The 21796-nt window shown below is 44.0% G+C and overlaps 1 protein-coding gene across 1 annotated transcript; it reads left to right on the top strand.

Annotated features, from left to right (window-relative positions):
• Positions 1-10051: 10051 nt before the first annotated feature.
• ZBTB42 (zinc finger and BTB domain containing 42) lies at positions 10052-12891 on the top strand. The gene is made up of 2 exons (XM_030215183.1): positions 10052-10226; positions 10846-12891. The coding sequence occupies exon 2, from the start codon at positions 10860-10862 to the stop codon at positions 12285-12287; it is 1428 nt and encodes a 475-aa protein (XP_030071043.1). The 5' UTR covers positions 10052-10226; positions 10846-10859; the 3' UTR covers positions 12288-12891.
• Positions 12892-21796: the final 8905 nt, after the last annotated feature.

Below are 21796 nucleotides of genomic sequence, written 5' to 3'. Positions count from 1 at the left end.
TAAACCCACTTCTCCTCTTCCTCCACTCTCTATCTCTGTTGATAACACCCTCATCCTCCCCGTCCCATCTGCCCGCAACCTCGGAATCATCTTCGACTCCTCCCTCTCCTTCTCTGCGCATATCCAACAGACTGCCAAGACCTGTCGCTTCTTCCTCTTCAACATCAGCAAAATTCGCCCTTTCCTCTCTGAGCATACCACCAGAACTCTCGTCCATGCTCTCATTACCTCTCGCCTTGATTACTGCAACTTACTCCTCACCGGCCTCCCACTCGGCCATCTATCCCCCCTTCAATCCGTTCAGAATGCTGCTGCACGTCTTATATTCCGCCAAAACCGATATACTCATATCACCCCTCTCCTTAAATCACTTCATTGGCTTCCGATCAGATATCGCATACAATTCAAGCTCCTCCTCCTTACCTACAAATGCACTCAGTCTGTGGCTCCTCACTACCTCTCCACCCTCATCTCCCCCTATGTTCCCACCCGCAACCTCCGCTCACAGGACAAAGCCCTTCTCTCAGTACCCTTCTCCACCACTGCCAACTCCAGGCTCCGCTCATTCTGCCTTGCCTCACCCTATGCCTGGAACAATCTTCCTTTACCCATACGCCATGCCCCCTCCCTACCCATCTTCAAATCTCTGCTTAAAACTCACCTCTTCAATGCTGCCTTCGGCGCCTAACCGCTCGAGAAATATAAAATGCCCCAATCTATCCATCCTATCAGATTAACTGTTCACTCGTCCTCTAGATTGTTCACTTGTCTTTAGATTGTTCTCTTGTCTTTTAGATTGTAAGCTCTTTTGAGCAGGGACTGTCCTTCTATGTTTAAATTGTACAGCGCTGCGTAACCCTAGTAGCGCTTTAGAAATGTTTGTTAGTAGTAGTAGTAGTAGTAGTAGTAGTAGAAATTCCATGTTCGATCCTTATTATAATCTCTCATAGGATTAATCTCTCAGTCCCTGCCCATACAGGGTCCATCCAGTCTGCCCAACAAGATAAATTCATATATGCTACTTTGTGTATAACTGACTTTGATTTGTATCTGCCTTTTTCACAGCACAGACCATAGAAGTCTGCCCAGCACTAGCCCCGCTTCCCAATCACCAGCCCCGCCTCCCACCACCGGCTCTGCCACCCAATCTCGGCTAAGCTCCTTAGGATTCATTCCTTCTGAACAGGATTCCTTTATGTTTATCTCATGCAGTTTTGAATTCCGTTACTGTTTTCATCTCCACCACCTCCCGCGGGAGGGCATTCCAGGCATCCACCATTCCCTCCGTGAAAAAATACTTCCTGACATTTTTCTTGAGTCTGCCCCCTTTCAATCTCATTTCATGTCCTCTGGTTCTACCGCCTTCCCATCTCCGGAAAAGGTTCATTTGCGGATTAATACCTTTCAAATATTTGAACATCTGTATCATATCACCCCTGTTTCTCCTTTCCTCCAGGGTATACATGTTCAGGTCAGCAAGTCTCTCCTCATACATCTTGTAACGCAAATCCCATACCATTCTCGTAGCTTTTCTTTGCATCGCTTCAATTCTTTTTACATCCTTAGCAAGATACGGCCTCCAAAACTGAACACAATACTCCAGGTGGGGCCTAATCAACGACTTATACAGGGGCATCAACACTTCCTTTCTTCTGCTGGTCACACCTGTCTCTATACAGCCTAGCAACCTTCTAGCTACAGCCACTGCCTTGTCACACTGTTTCCTCGCCTTCAGATCCTCAGATACTATCACCCCAAGATCCCTCTCCCCGTCCGTACATATCAGACTCTCACCGCCTAACACATACGTCTCCCGTGGATTTCTACTCCCTAAGTGCATCACTTTGCATTTCTTCGCATTGAATTTTAATTGCCAAACCTTAGACCATTCTTCTAGCTTCCGCAGATCCTTTTTCATGTTTTCCACTCCCTCCTGGGAGAAGTTTCTGTCACTTTGTACATTGGCTTCCTTAGAAATGAATAGATCTGTTGCTAGTAGCAATTCTCACCCAGCTATCAGTTTACATTGTTCCTAATATCCTGTTTTCTTTTTTATTATTATTTGAGCAAGTGCCCCCTTCTTGCCATACATCTACAGTAAAACCTTTAGAAGCATCCACATTAGCAAAGGGCTCACAAATCAGCTCACATGATCTCACATGTCAACAAGGAAATCTCACATACTATGAACTATTCATATCCCTTCTTTAAGGCCTAACTCAAGATACAGTCATGGACTACTCTGAGATTCAAAGAATCATAAGGGACCAGTTTAAACTAATGGATCAACAACAAAATTAATTGCTGCATCCTCACCAGAAAATTCTGCCCTGCCTACAGAGAGCATAATATCTGGATGCACCTAAGCATATTCCCCCGGATTCTAGATAGAGTGCCTAGAGATCTGCGCTGAAATTGGCGTGGATTCTATAACAGTGTGCGTAATTTAACAAGCTTAACAAGCTGATGAGCACCTATAACAGCACTTAACAAGCAGTAATGAGCACTAATTGGCACCGATTAGAATTTAGGCACACAACTCTCTAAGCGTATTCTGCAACTATGTGCGCCAAACTTCTAATGCTTGCAGAGAAAAGGGGCGTTGTTATGGGCGGGGAAATGGGTGTTTTGTGGGTGTTCTGAAATTTTCATGTCTAGTTATAGAATATGGCCCAGTGAGCCTAAATCTACATGCTGGGATTTACACCACATTCTCATTGGTGTAAATGGATCCAGGGGCGTAGCCAGACAACACATTTTGGGTGGGCCCAGGCAAGAAATGGGTGGGCACCAAGTGTTCTCTCCCCCCCCCCCCCCCCTCCAAAACCACCACTAAAAATGATCTCAGCTGGCAGGAAAATGCTTCTTTCCACCTTGGCAGTCTGCAGCAGGCATGTGCTGAAAACTGAACATGCGCAGGTGCCAGTATCGTGGAGAGTAGCCATCAGGGCCGTTACCATCAGGGAAAGTCTTCAGCTGGCAGAGCTTGGGATCTCCACAAGCTACTGCTAAACACGTGCTACTGTTGGGTGGGCCCTGGCCCACCCAGGCCCACCTGTGGCTACGCCACTGGTGGATACGTGTAGATTTAGGCACTCAGATATCAACTAAACGTATTCTATAATCAGCACCTAAATCTAGGCATCGATTATAGAATACACTTACTCGGCACTCATTTCAGCGCCGATTTTTTAGGCACCATATATAGAATCTCCCCCATTATAATTAAAATACAAACAAATTCAAAATACTGCTATAAGATTGAGCTTTTCCCCGAAGCGCAGGTTATATTTTATTTGCTTTTTGCATAAAATCCTTAATGGTGAGTGTCCGGTTTTCTTGCCCATCCAGAATTTCTGCCAAATAACTGAGTCTGAAGATTCTGCCGTTATTTGTTTTTTAACCTCACCCCTATTAAGGGCATAAAATGATTTACATTGCACAATAGATGCTTGGCTGTGCAGGCACCAAAACTATGGAAGAGTTTTTTATCCTTATCTTGATTTTCATTTATGTTTTTCCATATTTAAGAGGTATTTGTAAACTGTACTTTTTAAGAGATTTGTATTAGACTAGCTCCCCAAGAGATTGACTTGGCTTCTTGTGAATGTTAACCGCTTAGAACCTGGTGGTAGGAGTGGAACAGATGTATAGTATGTAATGTAATAATTTTCTTACAAATGTTCACTCGACAGAATTTTGAGGAGTGCATGTGGGACGGGAGCTTTACAGTGTAGGGGGATGGAATAGAACCAGAACTACCATGCCAAGTTATCCAGCTCTCAGTTCTGGTTTTGAACTTACTATACATACACAATGCAGTGTGGGATTTGTAGTCCTTGATTCTAACCATTGGTGCTGCAGATTTTGTTTTGTAGCACTACAGGGTTGCCTGAAATCCAGGCCTAGCCAAACATTTTTCTCTTGAACTTGGGTTATTTGGCAGCTCTGTAGAGCTAAACTAATCAACAAATACTACAAGTCTCTTCTACAAAAGGAGCCCCTTTGATGGGATTATAGCCAATTACATTTCAAAATTTAAACTGAATATTTAAAAGGTCATGTTGGAATTTTGTTGGCACCTGGTATTTATCAGCTGACACACAACTAAAGACAAATGCAAGAAAAGCATGCTACCTTTCCAAGTGTCATGTTTCAGTCAATCCCCAGCTGAAAGTAAGTGTGAAAGTAGAGCACACTTGTAAACAAAAAGAGATAATGGTGTAATCCCCTGGGGAAACCAGTAATGGAGTTAAGATTGGGTGAGTTTCCCCCAGGGGATTACTAGATCACAGTTGGGAGGAGTGATGGGAGCGGTTGTAGGTTGGGGCGAGGGGTATACCCAACCAACTCATACATGGTGTCTGTGTAGGGGTATAGTTCTGGTGTAATGATATAAGAGACAATGATGCTTTAATGATTAGGAACTGTAATTGGGGGAAGGGATGATGTGAGATAAGTGTCTGCCATTTTATGCATGAGGACTTTGGTTCAGGGCCACCGAGAGGGGGGGGGGGCAGGGGGAACAAAATTCCCCAGGCCCGGGCCTCCAAGGGGGGCCTGGCGCCGGGGTTTCTCTCCTTCTGCTCCCAGGCCGCCGGCGCTGTAGTCCCCGGTCTCACCTGCCTGCCCTCGGTTCCATCGACAGCCCCCCTCTGTCCGCCACCGGGCCCCCTGCATTCAAATCGGCAGCGCCTCACCTCCATGTGAAAGTGGCAGATTGCCTCCCTTCGGGCCCTCCCTGTGTCCCGTCCTCACAGAAACAGGAAGTTACATAAGACGAGGGTGGGACACAGTGAGGGAAGGCCCGAAGGGAGGCGATCTGCCGCTTTCAAACGGAGGTGAGGCGCTGCCAATTTGAATGCAGGGGGCCTGGTGGCGGGTGGAGACTGGGGATTGCGGCACCAGTGTTAGCGATTGGGGGGGGGGGGGCGGGGCAGCCTTGCCCCAGGCCCGGCTCAGTCTCTCGGCGGCCCTGCTTTGGTTGCCATGGAATGAGGAGGTATCCTGGACATCAGAAGGGGCTGCATGTGGAAGTTGACGTCTGCTGAGAAGCAGAGGTTGCAGTGAGGAGGCTCCAGGGAAGGGAGGGAGAGAATACTGCTGCCCCTCACTATCTTTCTACCATCATCTCCCCTTACGTTCCCACCCGTAACCTCCGTTCACAGGATAAATCCCTCCTCTCAGTACCCTTCTCCACCACCGCCAACTCCAAGCTCCGCTCATTCTGCCTCGCCTCGCCCTATGCTTGGAACAACCTTCCTGAACCCTTACGCCAAGCCCCCTCCCTGCCCGTCTTCAAGTCTTTGCTTAAAGCCCACCTCTTCAATGCTGCGTTCGGCACCTAACCCTTACCGTTCAGTGAATCCAGACTGCCCCAATTTGACTGCCCCTATCGGACCGACCGTTCACTTGTCTATTAGATTGTAAGCTCTTTGAGCAGGGACTGTCTCTCTTTGTTAAATTGTACAGCGCTGCGTAACCCTAGTAGCGCTCTAGAAATGTTAAGTAGTAGTAGTAGTAGTAATACCCTCCACCCCCCCCCACCCCCAAGAATGGAACAGGAAAGAAGCCTGTTCGGGCCAGAGGTGGGTGAGGGTAACTGCACCTCCAGGGAAGAAGGATGGACAGGGAGGTTGGTCCTGGATACAGTTCAGCAGCTGGGGGAAAAGCCTAGCAGGACATTTGCCTGACAAGGGAGCAGACAAGCTGCAGCCCCGGGTTGTCCTCCTGGGTGGGATGGGCTAGAGAGTTAATAGCCAAGTGGACACTGAACAAGATTGAATCTGAGGGATTACTGTCTGTCTAGTGTCCCGGGTTTGCCACTGAGGGAATGAGAGTTAATAACTATTTAAAATTGACCTGTTGCTGAATTTTCCTGTTGATTTTGCTATTAGTACAGTTCACCGTTTATTAAAATCCTCCTTTGGAGTGAGAATAGATTCTTTTCCTGCACTGTGTTCAAGCTGAAAAAGGGGGTGGCAACCCCCCCTCCCCGGCCTAATGGGATTTATCTCAGCCCCAGCCTGCATACAGCTCAATAGAGACATTCTGGCCAATATTCAGCACTATTTTACTGGCCAGGAATGGCTCCTGGCTGGTTAAGTGCTAATATTCAGCGTGGGATAGCCGGTTATTTCTGCTATTAGTGCTTAGTGCATAGGATTAGATTCTATGTAACACACCTAAAAAACTCAGCACAGAAACAAAATATGTGTAGGCATATTCTATAAAGAACATAAGAATTGCCATACTGGGAAAGACCGAAGGTTCATCAAGCCCAGTATCCTGTTTCCAACAGTGGCCAATCCAGGTCACAAGTACCTGGCAAGATCCCAAAACAGTACAATACATTTTATGCTGCTTATCCTAGAAATAAGCAGTGGAGTTTCCCTAATCCATCTTAATAATGGCTTATGGACTTTTCATTTAGGAAGCTATCCAAACCTTTTTTCAACCCCGCTAAGCTAACTGCTTTTTAGCACACTCTCTGGCAACGAATTCCAGAGTTCAATTACATGTTGAGTGAAAAAAAATGTTCTTAGATTTGTTTTCAATTTACTACTTTGTAGGTTCATTGCATGCTCCCTAGTCCTAGTATTTTTGGAAAGAGTAAACAAGCGATTCACGTCTACCCGTTCCACTTCACTCTTATTTTACAGACCTCTGTTATATCTCCTCTGTCATCTTTACTCCAAGCTGTACAGCCCTAGCCACTTCAGCCTTTCCTCATAAGGAAGTCATCCCATCCCCTTTTTCATTTTCGTTGCCCTTCTCTGTACCTTTTACTAATTCCACTATATCTTTTTGAGATATGGTGACCAGAATTGCACACAGTATTCAAGGTGCGTTCGCACCATGGAGCAATACAAAGGCATTATTACATGCTCATTTTTGTTTCCCATTCCTTCCCTAATAATACCTAACATTCTACTTGCTTTCTTCACTGCAGCCGCACACTGAGCAGAGGGTTTCAACTTATCATCAACTATAACACCTACATCCTTTTTTTGGTCAGTGACTCCTAATATGGAACCTTGTATCACGTAGCTATAGTTCCGGTTCTGCTTTCCCACATGCATCACATTGAACTTGCTTACATTAAACATCATCTGCCATCTGCACATAAATTCTAATTAATGCCGATTACTATCAATAATTGTTTGTGAAGTAGAAATTATCAGCGCCAATTGGCATAACTAAATTGTACGCGCACATCCAAAATATGACTGGATTTGTGCATGCAATTTAAGTCACACTATATAAAATCCAGGGGATAGTGGCTAACCGGCTATATCATGTGATATAACCAGCTAGCTACGAATATGCAACACTGCGCTGGCTAAGTTTAGTGGCCAAATCAGACTGTCTAAATAGCAATGCTGTCTTTGGTTATGTATCAAAAAGTTTCTTGCACATCTAGATGAGGGTGTGTTGATCTTATAACTATGATATCAATTGATAAATTGCTGTTGCAATGAAATATGATCTAGATGTATTTCCAAATTTGGGATTTTATGAATTAATGTACCTTCAGATTTGGTACAATGCCAGCAAGAGTTAGGGAAAAGACCCCACCAAATTAGAAATTAATAATGGAAATCCAGCTGAGTAAATAGGTTTAATTAGCCATTGCAACCTTGGTCCCGCTCAATTAGTCCAGGATACTGGCTAACCCTTTGGGTTAGGCACCCCAACCAGGGCATGCAAAACATAATCCGGCCAATATTCAGCCCAGGGGAGGCAGGCCAGCTAAGTGCCACGATCAGCGCTGAACCTGGAAATTCAGTGCTGGGCCAGTTCTGGTGACTGGCATTGAATATTCAGGTTTTTTTGGCTGGCTTAAATTTAACCATACAAGTTAATATTCAGCACCGTCTGGTTAAGGGGAGACAGAGGGGAGAGACTGGAATGATGGGGAGAGAAAGAGGAGAGCTGCTGCATGGAAAGGGGGAGTAGTGAAAGATTGGAGAATAAGAGGAAGGGGCATGGGGAGAACAAGGGTGAGAAAAAGATGAAAAGCCATAAGTAGATGAAGGAAATTAAAGAATGGATAGTAAGAATGAATTAAATCTGGACACAGAGAGAGGCAGAAAAATATTGAAGAAAGCAAAGAAAAAGGAGAGAAAAATGACAAATGGCCAGGAAACCCTGGCAGAAGAGTTAAGCGAAAACGAAGGAAAGCAGAATCTAGAGACTGGGAGCAACACAATGAGAAAAAGTAAATGGCCATACAACAAAGGTAAAGAAAATAATTTTATTTTTAATTTAGGATAAAGTAATATGGTGTTAATAAAGTTTCAGAGACCAATACTTCCTTCCTTAGGTCAGGAGAGGATACCGTAACAGCATTATACTGACCTGAGGCAGGAGGTTTTGGCCTCTGAAAGCTCATTGAAAAGGGTGTTAGGTTATTAAATAAATTGTCTGAAATTGGACGCACTGAAAAGCAGAACTTTACCCTGTGTGACAAATGCATCTGAGTGTGAATAAATTTTGCTGGGGGGGGGGGGATTTTGTGCCCACCCACTTTGGGTTCAGGCCCACCCAAAATTGGCAGTCTGGCTACGCCACTGAGCCCAACATAGCCCCAGGAGGAGGAGAGGTGAGGGACAGTCCATGGGTGCTCCAGTCTGCAGTTGCCGCTGTTGTAGGAGCGTGTGAGACGAGTATGGCGAGATTGCCTCGCTAGCAACCTGCTTCACAACACTGAGCGCTGCTAGGCTGCCAGCAACAGAGCGACGACTTGCCTGCAGCCGGGACACCAGCAGAAACATCTGGGGCACCAATAAAGTGGCAGCTCGATTTGCACCTCCTTTGAGCGCTCAGGTCTTCTTTTTGCCCTCTTAAGTACCAGCGCTTTTTTGCAAACTGGCTCATGAAAAACAAATGCAAAACAATGTTAATCATATATACATATACATAGGCGCCAACTTTTCAAAATTATTGGGAGTGCTAAGCCCCAATGGAAATAACCCCTCCCTGGACAAATGCATGGAATTTTCTCAATATTAGGGTGCTAAAGCAGGCTCCTATGCATACATATATATGTGTGTGTGTGTATATATATATTTTTTTAGTATTAATCCTTTTCCCCTCTTTGCACGAAGTTTTGGGACTCTCCATCTGGGCTTTGTTCATTGTTGTGCTCTCGACCTCCATTTCCATATGCCTCCCAAAAAAGTAACGAAAGGGAGAAAAATGGTCCAAAATGCGAACAGAGAGTCTACTAGACTATTGCTTTTTGGACCATTTTTCTCCCTTTCGTTACTTTTTTGGGAGAAATGGGGGTCGAAAGCGCTCAGCGCAATAATGAACTAAGCCCAGGTGGGGAGTCTCAAAACTTCATGCAAAGAGGGGAAAAGGACTAATACTAAAAATACACACACACATATGTATATATAATTAACATTATTTTGCGTTTGCTTTTCATGAGCTACTTTGCAAAAAAAAGCGCTGGTACTTACAATCCGAGGGCAAAAGGGTTAGAGCCGCGCGCTCAGAGGAGGTGCAAATCGAGCTGCCACTTCATTGGCGCCCCAGATGTTTTCTGCTGGTGTCCCAGCAGCGGCTGCGGGCGAGTCGTCGCTCTGTTGCTGGCAAGCGTAGCAGCAGCGCCCAGTGTTGTGAAGCAGGTTGTTAGCGAGGCGACCTCGCCTCACGCGCTCCTCCAATAGCGGCAGCTGCTGCGGGCTGGAGCCCAGGAGAAGTTTTAGCGTAGCCGTTCACTTTGGCCGGGAGTTGGGGCTTCGCAACTTGCGGCATAAAAGGTCAGAGCCGGGAGCGGGAGGCAGCAGGACAGAGACGAGAAAAGTTTGGAGAAAGCTTATCGCGAGAGAGCGCGCGCGTGCGCGCGCGGAGACTTTCCGCCGTCCGCCGGCTGCCTATAAATGGGTGGCTGGAACTTTAAAAGGCAGCGAGCTGGGGCTGGCCGCGAGCTCGATTTGGAGTAACATATGGCATTAAAAGGAGCACAGCTGGAGGTAGCATTTCTAGCGCAGTGAAGTCAGAGCAGCTGACTCTCCAGCTTGCGGTGTAATTAGCAAAGCGAGCACTCCTTTTCTCCCCCTCCCCCCCTTTCCTCGCGCACACACACACACTCTGTGCTGTTATATTCTTCCCTTCACTGTCTGATCGTATCTTCCTCCAGTTCTTTGCGTGCCAGACTCAGGGCTCTCCGGGCTTCTCCCATGACCTGCTCCCTCCTTTTGGCACTACAGGGAGAGGTAAGATGAAAAGGACAGTTAGTTCCTTGTTGCGTGACGGCTATTGGTGGCGGGTTAGGGTAACTTTTAATAACTTTTGGCGGAGGGGGGGGGGGGGAGGAAGTTTCGTTTATAATTACTATTTTTTTTTAATATATTTGATTTTACTCGTTTTGATGTGCGGGATACTTTCCCGAGCTGCTGCATTCATGCAGACTAGAAGTAATACAGCAGCAGCCCCTTTTTTTCCCTAAACGGAAAAGTACACGGAGCAATTAATTGGCTGAAATATAAATGCGGTCAGGCCCTCTGGACTGACACCTTGCGAGAGGGCAGGGTTTCCATAACTACCTAAAACTCGCTGGGGTTTGCTGGAACTGAAAGGGACAAAGCTGTGCAACTGTTCCTGCTTGGACGCTTTTGTTGACTTAAAAGCAAGTTTTTCCTGTTTGCAGCAGGTGCCGAGGGATGAGCGAGGAGGCACTGCGGGCTAAGGGGGGGGGGGGGGGGGGGATGGCAGAACAGCAAACGGTGCTTTGGAAAAAAAAAACAAAAAAGCAAGTGGCTTTGTTGATTCCAGCTGCTTGCAAGTGTTTGGTTTCCAGGAGTGTTGAAGTTTTTTTTGTTTTCTTCTTAACAGGTTATGAAGGAAGGATGGAGTTTCCCGATCACAGCCGCCACTTGCTGCAGTGTCTGAGTCAGCAGCGTCACCAGGGCTTCCTGTGCGACTGCACCGTCTTAGTTGGAGAGGCTCAGTTCCGAGCGCATCGGGCTGTCCTTGCCTCCTGCAGCATGTACTTCCATCTTTTCTACAGGGACCAGCTAGACAAAAGGGAGATTGTGCGGCTGAACGGCGACATTGTCACGGCCCCGGCTTTCAGCCTGCTGCTGGAATTCATGTACGAAGGTAAGCTGGAGTTTAACTGCCTCCCGGTCGAGGATGTGCTGGCTGCAGCCAGCTACCTTCACATGTATGACATTGTGAAAGTCTGTAAGGGCAAGCTGAAAGAGAAAGAACTCGGTTCGGGGGAGAAGGTGGAGGGTGAGTCCGACCTGGAAAAAGAGGACGTGTGTTCGGATCTGGGAGAGCCCCCCCGAGCGCATGACTTCAATCCTGGCAGCAAACAAATCAGCTTTGCAGGGTACGACAGAACTTTTAGCAAAGGGAAGGTCGCCGGTCACCCTGGCTGGTCTTCTGACCTGCTGATTGCCAATTCTGTGCCTGCAGAGGCAGAATCCTGCACTACAGCAGCTGGAAAAACAAAAGCTGGCCTTAATAGTTCTACTACGGGACCTTTGTCCCAGAGGTCTGTCAACCATACCCAGGCTTCCAGTGAAGTGGATTGTGTTCTGGATCTGTCTTTCAAGCCTGTGACTGGGAGAGATTCCTTACACCCCTCCTATGCCTTTGGACAGCTGGCTTCCGACAGCCAGCAGCAGGGCACCCAGCCACTTGTTAAAGACGAACGTGATTTGCTGTCAGGCCAGGAGGATGGTGAAGCAAGGAGTCCGGAGAGCCTGCATTTTGGGCATTCAGCCAAATGTCTAGTGACAGGGTTAGGACACATGTTCTCGGGAAGCGGTGATTGTCACACCAGGGTAGATGACCTAGATCAAGACAGAGATGACAGCGAAGATGACATGGATTCCGCAGATATCGCCTCCAGCATACTCGTGCCTCCTGGGAATATCTGTATTTGCCCCCTGTGTAGCAAAGTTTTCCCCAGCCCCCAGATTCTGCAGCTTCACCTGAGCTCTCATTTTAGAGAGAAGGATGGCCCAAGGACTAAGTTCTCCCCTGACGGTTCAGTGCCCACCTGCACGCTGTGTGGAAAGACTTTTTCTTGTATGTACACCTTAAAGAGACACGAACGGACTCATTCAGGTGAAAAGCCTTACACTTGTGGCCAGTGTGGCAAAAGCTTCCAGTATTCCCATAATCTCAGCCGTCATGCAGTAGTACACACCAGGGAGAAGCCACATGCCTGCAAGTGGTGTGAGAGACGGTTTACACAGTCTGGTGACTTGTACAGGCATATTCGTAAATTTCATTGTGGCCTTGTGAAGTCCTTGATGGTTTAATGATGACTACCTTAGACTGAGCTGTTTAAAAGGCAATATCTGGTTATGTTTCTGGTATTAACCCTAGGAAAGAACATCATTCAATTAATAGCCACTGATACTCTCTCTCTCTCTCTCTCTCGAATTTGCCATGAAACATCTGGTGCAAATAATTTGTCATTACCCTGTCAACAGTTGTAACATGCTACACACCGCTTATCCCTGTGTGTACTTACATGACATACATGTATACTTACAAGTACAGAATGTTTAGCTTGGTGGGTAAAGTACTGTGGTTTCAGTATTAGTCACCTGTCAACTGGAATTTAGTGAGAAAATAGGCACTGCATTAAAATCATTATTCTACAGCATCTGCTCTAGGAAGAAAACTGTGGGTCAACCTTGAAGGGAGGAACTCTGTAACAGCTGTTTGAAATTCTTAAAAAGAGGCTAAAAGCACTTTCTGAACCCTTTAAAATACAATATGTTAAATAACAAGATATTGTATTTTCTGGTTTACGCTATGTTTAACTAGAATAATGTTAGGTAGCTCAAGTGTTAGCATTTTCATTAATGAATGAAAGATGCATCTATTTTGCAAAGAGTGCACCTGCTATTCTAAGTATTTACAATAACTTGCACGTGCCAGTTGACCTCAGTTTTATATTATATCAAAATATGAAGTTTTCTTTGAAAACCACCTATGCATATGACAGCAAGGAAACACTAGTTCTTCGTTGTTTTTGATTGCTAAACATGTTTTACTTTCCAATAGTGCAGATTTCTTTTTTTTGAGGGGGGGGGAACAGATAGCCCACATGTATACACATTTCAGACTTCCTGACAGGTCTTGAGGATCCTACAGCCACTTGGGTTTTGAGGACATCCATAATGAATATGTATGTAAGATATGATTTACAAAAAGTCCATTAAGCCCAATATCCTGACTCAGATAGTGGCCAAGCCAGATCACCTGCACTCTTCTTCAGGATCACAAGGACTCGACCCATTCCTTATTGCTTGCACCCGGAGATAAGTGATGTTTTCCAAGCTTCAGGGCTGATGTTAGATATGCAGGAGCCCAGGGCAGAAACTGGAGAGGGGGAAGTAAATCGCCCCCTTCAGGCTATGCTTCTTTCAGCTTGAGGCATATGGGGACCCAGAGCAGTTACCCTGGTGGCCACTCCCTTGCACCAGCCCTGCCAAGCTCACACGGCTTAATGGTTTATAAACTTTTCCTCCACAATCCCTTTTTAAATCCAACTAACTTTTGCATAAATTTCCACAGCTGTTGAGTGACAAAAAAAAGCTTTCTTTAGTTTGTCTTAAATGTGCTATCTATTAATTTCATGGAACATCACTTTGTCTTAGGGAAAAGTTGTTTACCTTTACAAATAGTACTGTATACCCCGTTCTACTCCACTCATGAATTTGTAGATGTCTCTTATCTCCTCTCTGCTTCTCTTCTCCAAGCTGAAGAGCCCTAAATATTTAGGTTTTCTTCTTCAGAGTCATTCCATTCCCTTTATCATTTTTGTCATCCTTCTTTCTATCTTTCCTACTTTTACCATATCTTTTTTTTTTTTTTTTTTTTTTTTTAGATAGGACCCATCAGAACTGTATAGTAAAGGTGTGGCTGCACCATAGGTGGATGCAGAGGCATCATCATATTCTCTATTTTATATTACATCCCTTTCTGAATAATTTCTAACATTCTCTGCTTTTCAGTAGCACACTGAGTTGTGGATTTCAACATGTTAGGCTGTATAGCTGATTTTAATAAATACAACTTAAACAGGCCCCAGCAGTTTATAACACAAAGTAATACAAATCAGTATGAAAGAAAAGGACTCCATGATAAAATAGGATAGACCTAAAACAATGACAAGGAATTCCACAAAATCCATTTATCCATAGGCGAATAAGAAATTTTGCAGTCAGCCCTCAACACCCTTCCACCGCTGCACACTGTGCACCAAATGCCTATACAAAAAATATGTTTTAACATTTATTTAACACATTTTTCAGAGACCCTTCAGCTTACATTGTGACAGGGAGTCTATTCTATAAAGTGGGCACCAACCAACAGATAGTGACTGAATGACTATCTGATAGTCTGTCAAAGATTTTAATTTCCTACCAGGCGCATACAGAATAATCGTAGAAGCAAGATACAAGGCAACATTCTAATACTAGGCTTTATGGACTAATACCAACAACTTAAGCTCAGTCCTATAATGGATAGGAAGCCAGTGGTAATGTATAAAACGTTTATGGTTTATTTAATCTACTGCCCTTAATGCCAAGTACATCAGAGCGGTGTATAATTAAAATACCTTAAAATTATAGGCAGAAAAGAAAGCCATAAGTCTGGTAACCTGATCATATTTACGTCCATGGTGTCTACAGTGACGGTAAGATCCTTTTCCTGGGTGGTGGTTCCTGATACGAAACCCAGCATCGTGAACTTTGGATTATTTTTTTCCCTGTATACGTTTCTTTGCAGTTGTCCACATTAAACTTCACCTGCCATTTAGATACCCAGCCTCATCAAATCGCCTGCAACTCCTCACAGTTCACTCATGATTGAACAAAAAAATTTTGAGTTGTGTGCAAATTTAATTTCCTTGCTCATTGTTCCCTTTCCCAGATTATTTATAAATTATATTAAAAAGCACCAGTGTCATTACAGACCCCTGTCTACGTCACCATTGAGTTTTCTTCATGGAGAAATCTGACCATTTAATCCCACTCTGTTTCCTGTATTTTAACCAGTTCCCAATTCAGTTTGGGAAATCTGCCTTCTATCCCATGACATTTTAACTTTCCGAGAGATCCCTCGTGAGGTACTTTGTCAAATGCTTTCTGGAAAGCTAGATGCATCATGTCAACCTAAATTCGCATGTTTTTATTAATGCCTTCAAAAGAAGGTAGATATCTTAAAAACCCAACTGATTGTAGGGTCCCCAGGACAGGTTTGGGAATTGGTGGTGTAAAAGTTCCAGTCATACTTTGGGGGGTAATCCTATAAGGAGCTGCCTAGTTTTGGGTAATAAGAACACATGTAAGTGGTATTAGTCTAGTCATTTATGTTCATATATAGACACTACACATGGAAATGACCATAATTCGGCTATGAGCTGTTCAGTAAGTACACATCTGTATTTGATGGTGTGTACTTGCAGGTGGGCATTCATGTAGGTGGAGTTTGGGTGGTGCACATGATTACACATGAAAATTATAAACTACTATGGCTTATACGCATTCTTTAGCAATCTAGGCATGAACATATACACCATCTCTATGGTTGGTGTAAGTGCTCACACCTAAACATATTAGGTGCGTATTTGATGTTACCCTAGTATTCAATAAAGAAAAGGTGCCTACTTTTCTTTATAGAATAGACTTCAACTAGGCACATAATAAATTTACTCTCTTTCCCTCCACTTCTATAAAGTTGTGCATGCAGATTTTACAGTAGGGGTTAGTTATGTCGTAACAATTAGCTAATGAGCTGCTATTTGGCAGTAATTAGCCATTATGCATGTATCTGGCTCTATCTGGTATTCTATAGCCTGTGCATACAAAATCCAGAGCGCACAACTGCAAGGGGGGGGGGGGGCTTAGACACGTGAGGGGCATGAGTGGATCAGAGACTGGTGGATTCTAGACTTGCATTTACATGTCTAAGGGCCCCTTTTACCGCAGCGGGTAAAAGGTAAGTCTTTCTTTTTTTTAGGAAATAGCCGTGCGGCAAGTGAAGCACTTGCAGTGTGGCTGTTTTGGGGGGGGGGGGGGGGGGGGAGCCCTTACCGTCACTCATTGAGGTGGCGGTAAGGGCTCCCATGCTAACCTGATGGTAACCTGTCAGTGCACGGCACTGCCTAATTACCGCCGGGTACTCACTGGCGCTACAAAAATAAAAAAATATTTTTATAGTGTTGGATATGAGAGAATTGCTCATCCTATCCAGCACTATATGGGGGGTAAGAATTACTGCAGGGCTGCTGCTGTAGCCTGGCGGTACTTCCTTTTTAGCGAGCAGTAAGCCCGGTAAGCTTTGTAAAAGGGGACCTAAGTGTCTACAGTTAGATGCAAGCATTTACACTAGCCAAATGGCTGGTATAAGCGCTCGAACCTAAAGGTAGCTGCCTAAATGCAGACTTACAGTATGCTAGTACTCTAATTGTGCATGCAATTGCTGTTGTAGAATCTACACTAACCCCCTGCTTCTATATAGCGTGACTGAAATTGCGTACACAAATCCACCAGTCATATTCTGGATTTGTGTAATTTAATCGGGCCAATCGGCACTGATAATTGCCACTTAAAAAGCAATTGACATTAGCATTAATTACAATTTACACACACAACTTGCTGAGTTTACTCTATAAAGTGGTGCGTGTAAATTCTAATGTTCGCTGCAAAAAGGGGGAGTGGCCATGGGCAGGTTGTGGGCATTCCAAAAATTTACATGCAGGGTTATAAGAATACACCTGCTCTGCGCCTAACTTGGGTGCCGGTATCTACACCGAGTTTTACTTGGCATAAATGCATGCGCCTAGAGTTAGGCGCAGGTATGGTGCAAGACATAGTCTATAAACCCAACGCATGTAATCTAGGCGTGGTTTATAGAGTGTGCCTAGGCAGAAGTTATTTTGGTGCTGACTTTTCAGGCATCATATATAGAATCTAGTCCTCAGTGCACAGCATCCCGACTCCCAACTTTTAGGTGACCTTTTGAGAATTACCCCCTTTGGAAGAGATTCTATATATGTTGCCTAAAACATTTGGCGCTGAAATCAGTACCGACTAAGTGTATTCTATACTCAGCACCTAGATTTAGGCACCGATTTATAGAATATGCTTTGTTGATATTTCAGCACCAATATCTGCACATATCCATTTACGCCAATGAAAACATGGTGTAAATGTTCAGTGAGTAGATTTTGGCATACTGAGCCATATTCTATAGGCGCCTAAATTCTGGAACACCCATTTTCCATCCATAACCACTCCCCTTTATGCTTCCACACATTAGAAGTTTGGCGTATATAGTTACAGATTATGCTTAGTGAGTTTTGCACCAAAATTCTAATCAGTGCCAATTAGTGCTCATTGCTTGTTAATTGCTGTTATCAGCGCTCATTAGCTTGTTAAGCCAATTAAGTTATGCGTGGTGTTATAGAATGTGCACCAATTTCGGCGCCTAAACCTAAGGGCTAGAATCCAGGGGTTTTTGTCTCTGTAATAAGCTTCTTTTCACACTAAAATCAGAGTTATATTTCTGACACTTTTGCTGACTGGTGATGTAATGAAACCAAAGCACTGGAATTCTCAGGGGTTTTACTAGTTCCTTGCGCTGCATCTTCATTTGTTTTCCTCCTCATTCCTATTTTTTTTTTTACCAGCTCAGTGATTTACAAGATAGTCCTGGAGTGTTCCTCCCTAGCCAGCCTGGTTTTCAGGTTTCCCACAATGGATAGAGGTGAGCGATTTTACATGCAGTGAAGGTGGTACATGCAAATCTGGCTGTGGCTCCTGCGTATTCCTTGTGGATATCCTGAAGACCAGAGTGGCTGGGAAGAGATTGGGTTGAGAAACCCCACTAGTTGCTGTGCAGATGTTTAATGTTTATTTAGTGTGTGTACGTGTTCCACTTTGCTTCTTACGATAACCTTGCCCCCTGATAACCTTGTGAAACACCACTTGATTGCATTTGCAAGGTGTTTAATTACTACAGAGCTCACCAACATGATAGAGGGGCCCTTTCACTTAGCCACGGAAGCGTGTACGCGCGCCAAAATGGAGTTACTGCGCGGCTACCTTGTGGCTCTTGCAGTAATTTCATTTTTGGCACGTGGCTGAAAAATCATTTTTATTTTTGGATGCGTGTCAAGTGGCGTTTGGTGCACGTAGGTCATTACTGCTTGAGACTTTACCTCTACTACTACTACTACTCTCTAGGTCAATGGCTGGTGGTAAGGTCATAGAAAGTGGATGTGCGGCAATTTTGATTTTTGCCGCACGTCCATTTTCGGCAAAAATTTAAAAAGGCCTTTTTTTTTTTTTTACAGGCGTGCTGAAAAATGGATTGGTGCGTGCCCAAAACCTGCACCTACACTACTACGAGCCATTTTTCAGTGCACCTTAGTAAAAGGACCCCAGAGAGAGGAGGAGTTGCTGAAAATGGAGTGGAAATTAATCCATTCTTTTGCAGAGATTTCAAATAGCACAGCACAATAGAAGTAAAATATACATACGAGCATGGCTTCTAATATTGTCTTGTTAAGTAGCTGTTAGACTGACTGACTGAAAAAAAAATGATACACTTAGCATGATTTATCAAGCAAAAATCATTTTTTAAGACATAGAAGCATCTCCAAAATGTTATTTTAAATACTGTTTTAAATTTAACACTAGATTCTTTTTTTTTTTTTTTTTTTTTGTTACACTGCACTTTCAGAACAGCTAGCTATTTTAGAAGAATATAGAGCTTGTTGTAACGGCATCTAGGACGTGACAGGGTTATTTAGCAAATACGTTTTCAGGAGGGTCCCTATAAGGCATGGATGGACAACCACAATCCTAGAGGGCCACAACCCAGTCAGGTTTTCAAGGTTTCCACAATGAATATGCATGAGAATTATATGCAAAAATGCATTCAAATTGGTCTCTTGCGTATTTATTGTTGAAATCCTGAAAACTCGACTGAGTTGTGGCCGTCGAGAACCGAGGTTGCCCACCCCTGTAATGTAAAGGCAGAGCCATTTTTTGCCTGCTTTTATTTACTGTTACAACCCTCAGAAATCTAAATCAATTGCACATGAGAGCGCGTGTATCAGTAAACGTAACCAGATGATGCAAATCAGGCCACGCAAGTTGCATGCTACAGGATGTATGAAACCAATTTACTATACTGTTGGGGAAAAAAAAAAAGACCTGAATGTGGTTTTTACTGAATCTTTGTTTTTTTTATTTGAAGGAAAATGAACAAATGTTAAATCAAGTTAATTGACACTTCTGGAATTTTGTTTGTTAAAGCTGATCTATAATTTAAAATCAGAAGCACTCCAGCACTGACTTTTTTGCCCCCCCCCCCCCCCCCCCCCGTAGACCCCAGAATGCTAGATTTCATTGAAAAGAGAGAATTATTTAGCATGGTCATCTTCACACCTCATTAAGAGCTACTTTACATAGACCATACTCTATCCAAGTTGTCATATGATATTGGTCAGTTTTCATTTTCCGTGTATTTTTGAAAAAAAAAAAATCTGGAGCCCCCAACTACCATTTTCTTTTTATTTCTCATAAATGAAAGTTGGTCCTTTTTATAAACCCATCTTTTGGAGGACATGTAATGTGAAAATATTTATAGAAACTGCTACACTAGTAAGGAAATTGTAGAACTATTTTCATAATGACTTAGGTCTCTGTTTTATCATGTGGTTTTGATCTTGTGGTCTTATCTACTAAGTAATTATGAGATTTTTTTTTGTGTGTGTTGTGTGTGTTTTGCTGTGATTGGAAATAGCACTAAGAACAAACCTAGTAAAATTAACTTATTATTATTTTTCCTTTTTTCCTGATGATACTTGATATAGTATTTATGGGTTTTTTTAAAATCATTTGATGTGAAGTACTTCTGCTGTTAAAATTCAGTTTCGGACTAACATGTTTGTTCATCCCTTTGAACGATAGAAAAATTATTTCATAAAAGTGGAAAACTGTTTGTAGAATTTCATGACCACACAGTTGGGGATTGTTTTAGAGAGTTTTCCTTTAATTCTGTTACAGATATATTTTACTTAAGGAAGATACTATTTAATGTCCCCCCCCCCCCCCCCCCCCAAATGTATTCTGGAATGTGTCATAAGGGCTGCTTTAACCTAAAAAAGCTGAAAAAGTTTTTAACTGGATTTTAATGTAGTTGATGCTGTTCTTTGTTAAAGCTGTGTGCTGGTAACATATTTGGCGCTGCACTGAAAAACATGGCCAGGTATCAAAGAAATAGGGCAGTATAACCCTTTTATTTAATGGCTATCCCTTTCCACTTCAAAAACACTAATAATAAGAGGGGAAACACATTGGGGGCAGTTCTATAAAGTGATATCTTAATGTAAGTGTGATAAGTGTGCTTGGCGCCAGGGGCGTAGCCAGACCTCGGTGGGAGGGGGGTCCAGAGCCCGAGGTGAGGGGGCACATTTTAGCCCCCCTGTGCCACTGACCCCTCCCCCGCCACTTTCAACCTCCCCCGCCACTTTTGACCACCTCTGCTGCCGCTGCCCCTCCCCCCCCCCACTGCCGCCAGGTACCTGTGCTGGTGGGGGTCCCCAACCCCATTCAGCTGCTGCTGCCGCCGCCCCTCCCCCCCCCCCCACTGCCGCCAGGTACCTGTGCTGGTGGGGGTCCCCAACCCCATTCAGCGCCGGTCTCTGGCTCATTCGCTGATCTGTTTCTGTGAGTCTTGACTCCTGACGTCCTGCACATCAGGACATCAGGAGTCAAGACTCTCAGAAACAGATCAGTGAATGCGCCGGAGACCGGCGCTGAATGGGGTTGGGGACCCCCACCAGCACAGGTACCTGGCAGCAGCGGTGGGAAAGGAGGGTCGGCGGTGGTGGCGGGAGGGGGGGGGTCGAAAGTGGCTGGGGAGGGTCAGTGGCGGGGGGTTGAAAGTTAGAGGGGGGCCAGGGCTAAATCTGTGGGGGCCTATGCCCCCACCTAGCTACACCCCTGCTTGGCACCAATTCAATAAAGGCATTAGGGCACACCTAACCCTTTATAGAAGTGCAAAGCTGCTTTGGCACAACAGCTCAGCTTTATAAAGTACGCCCATTGCTAGGTGACATGCCCCTGCTCAGCCAGTTGGTACAGTCCATTTGCTTTTACGTGCCATGTGACTAGTGCACTCATTTTATAGAATAGTGTTTAGCACATACATGCATAAATGCCAATTTGTGACATCATTCACACACATATTTAGGCATCCTTTATAGAAATACCCTTATTTTTTTAAAGCAATGACCTTTGCACTTATTCCATTTTTTTGTTAGTTTTTTTTTCTCATTTGTTTATACAGAAGTGTGAGATCCAAGCATGTCTTCAAAAGTGGTGTTTCCTAATGCCACAAAAATGTACAAAAGTATTGCACCTTTTATGTTTTCTATTGGTTGGACAACTGCGCTGAATCTGTTAGAAAGAACTGAAATAAACTGTTAACACTGGACTTGAGTCTATTGCAAACCAATACTGTGAAGTTAATGTAAAATATTTTTATTAAAAAAAATTCTTGATACAGTTCAGATTAAATCTGTATATTTAAATATGCTTTTTTTTTTTCTGTGGGAGAGTTTTATAGAATCCAGTATGTAGATGAATTGTTGGAATGAAGTATATTTTATAAAAGTGTCTTATCACTGTTTTAAAATAGTGACTCAGTGTCCTGTAGACTAGATGCGACAATCAGTGACAACCTGAGAATTTTTATTTTTGTAGTGTGGCTTTAGTTTTTGTGTATGGAGTTCTGT

This window comes from Microcaecilia unicolor, chromosome 9 (assembly GCF_901765095.1).
Source record: "Microcaecilia unicolor chromosome 9, aMicUni1.1, whole genome shotgun sequence".
In the NCBI taxonomy this organism is placed as follows: domain Eukaryota; kingdom Metazoa; phylum Chordata; class Amphibia; order Gymnophiona; family Siphonopidae; genus Microcaecilia; species Microcaecilia unicolor.
The sequence above is the reverse complement of the archived record's forward strand: the minus strand, read 5'-3'. Positions and strand labels throughout refer to the sequence as shown.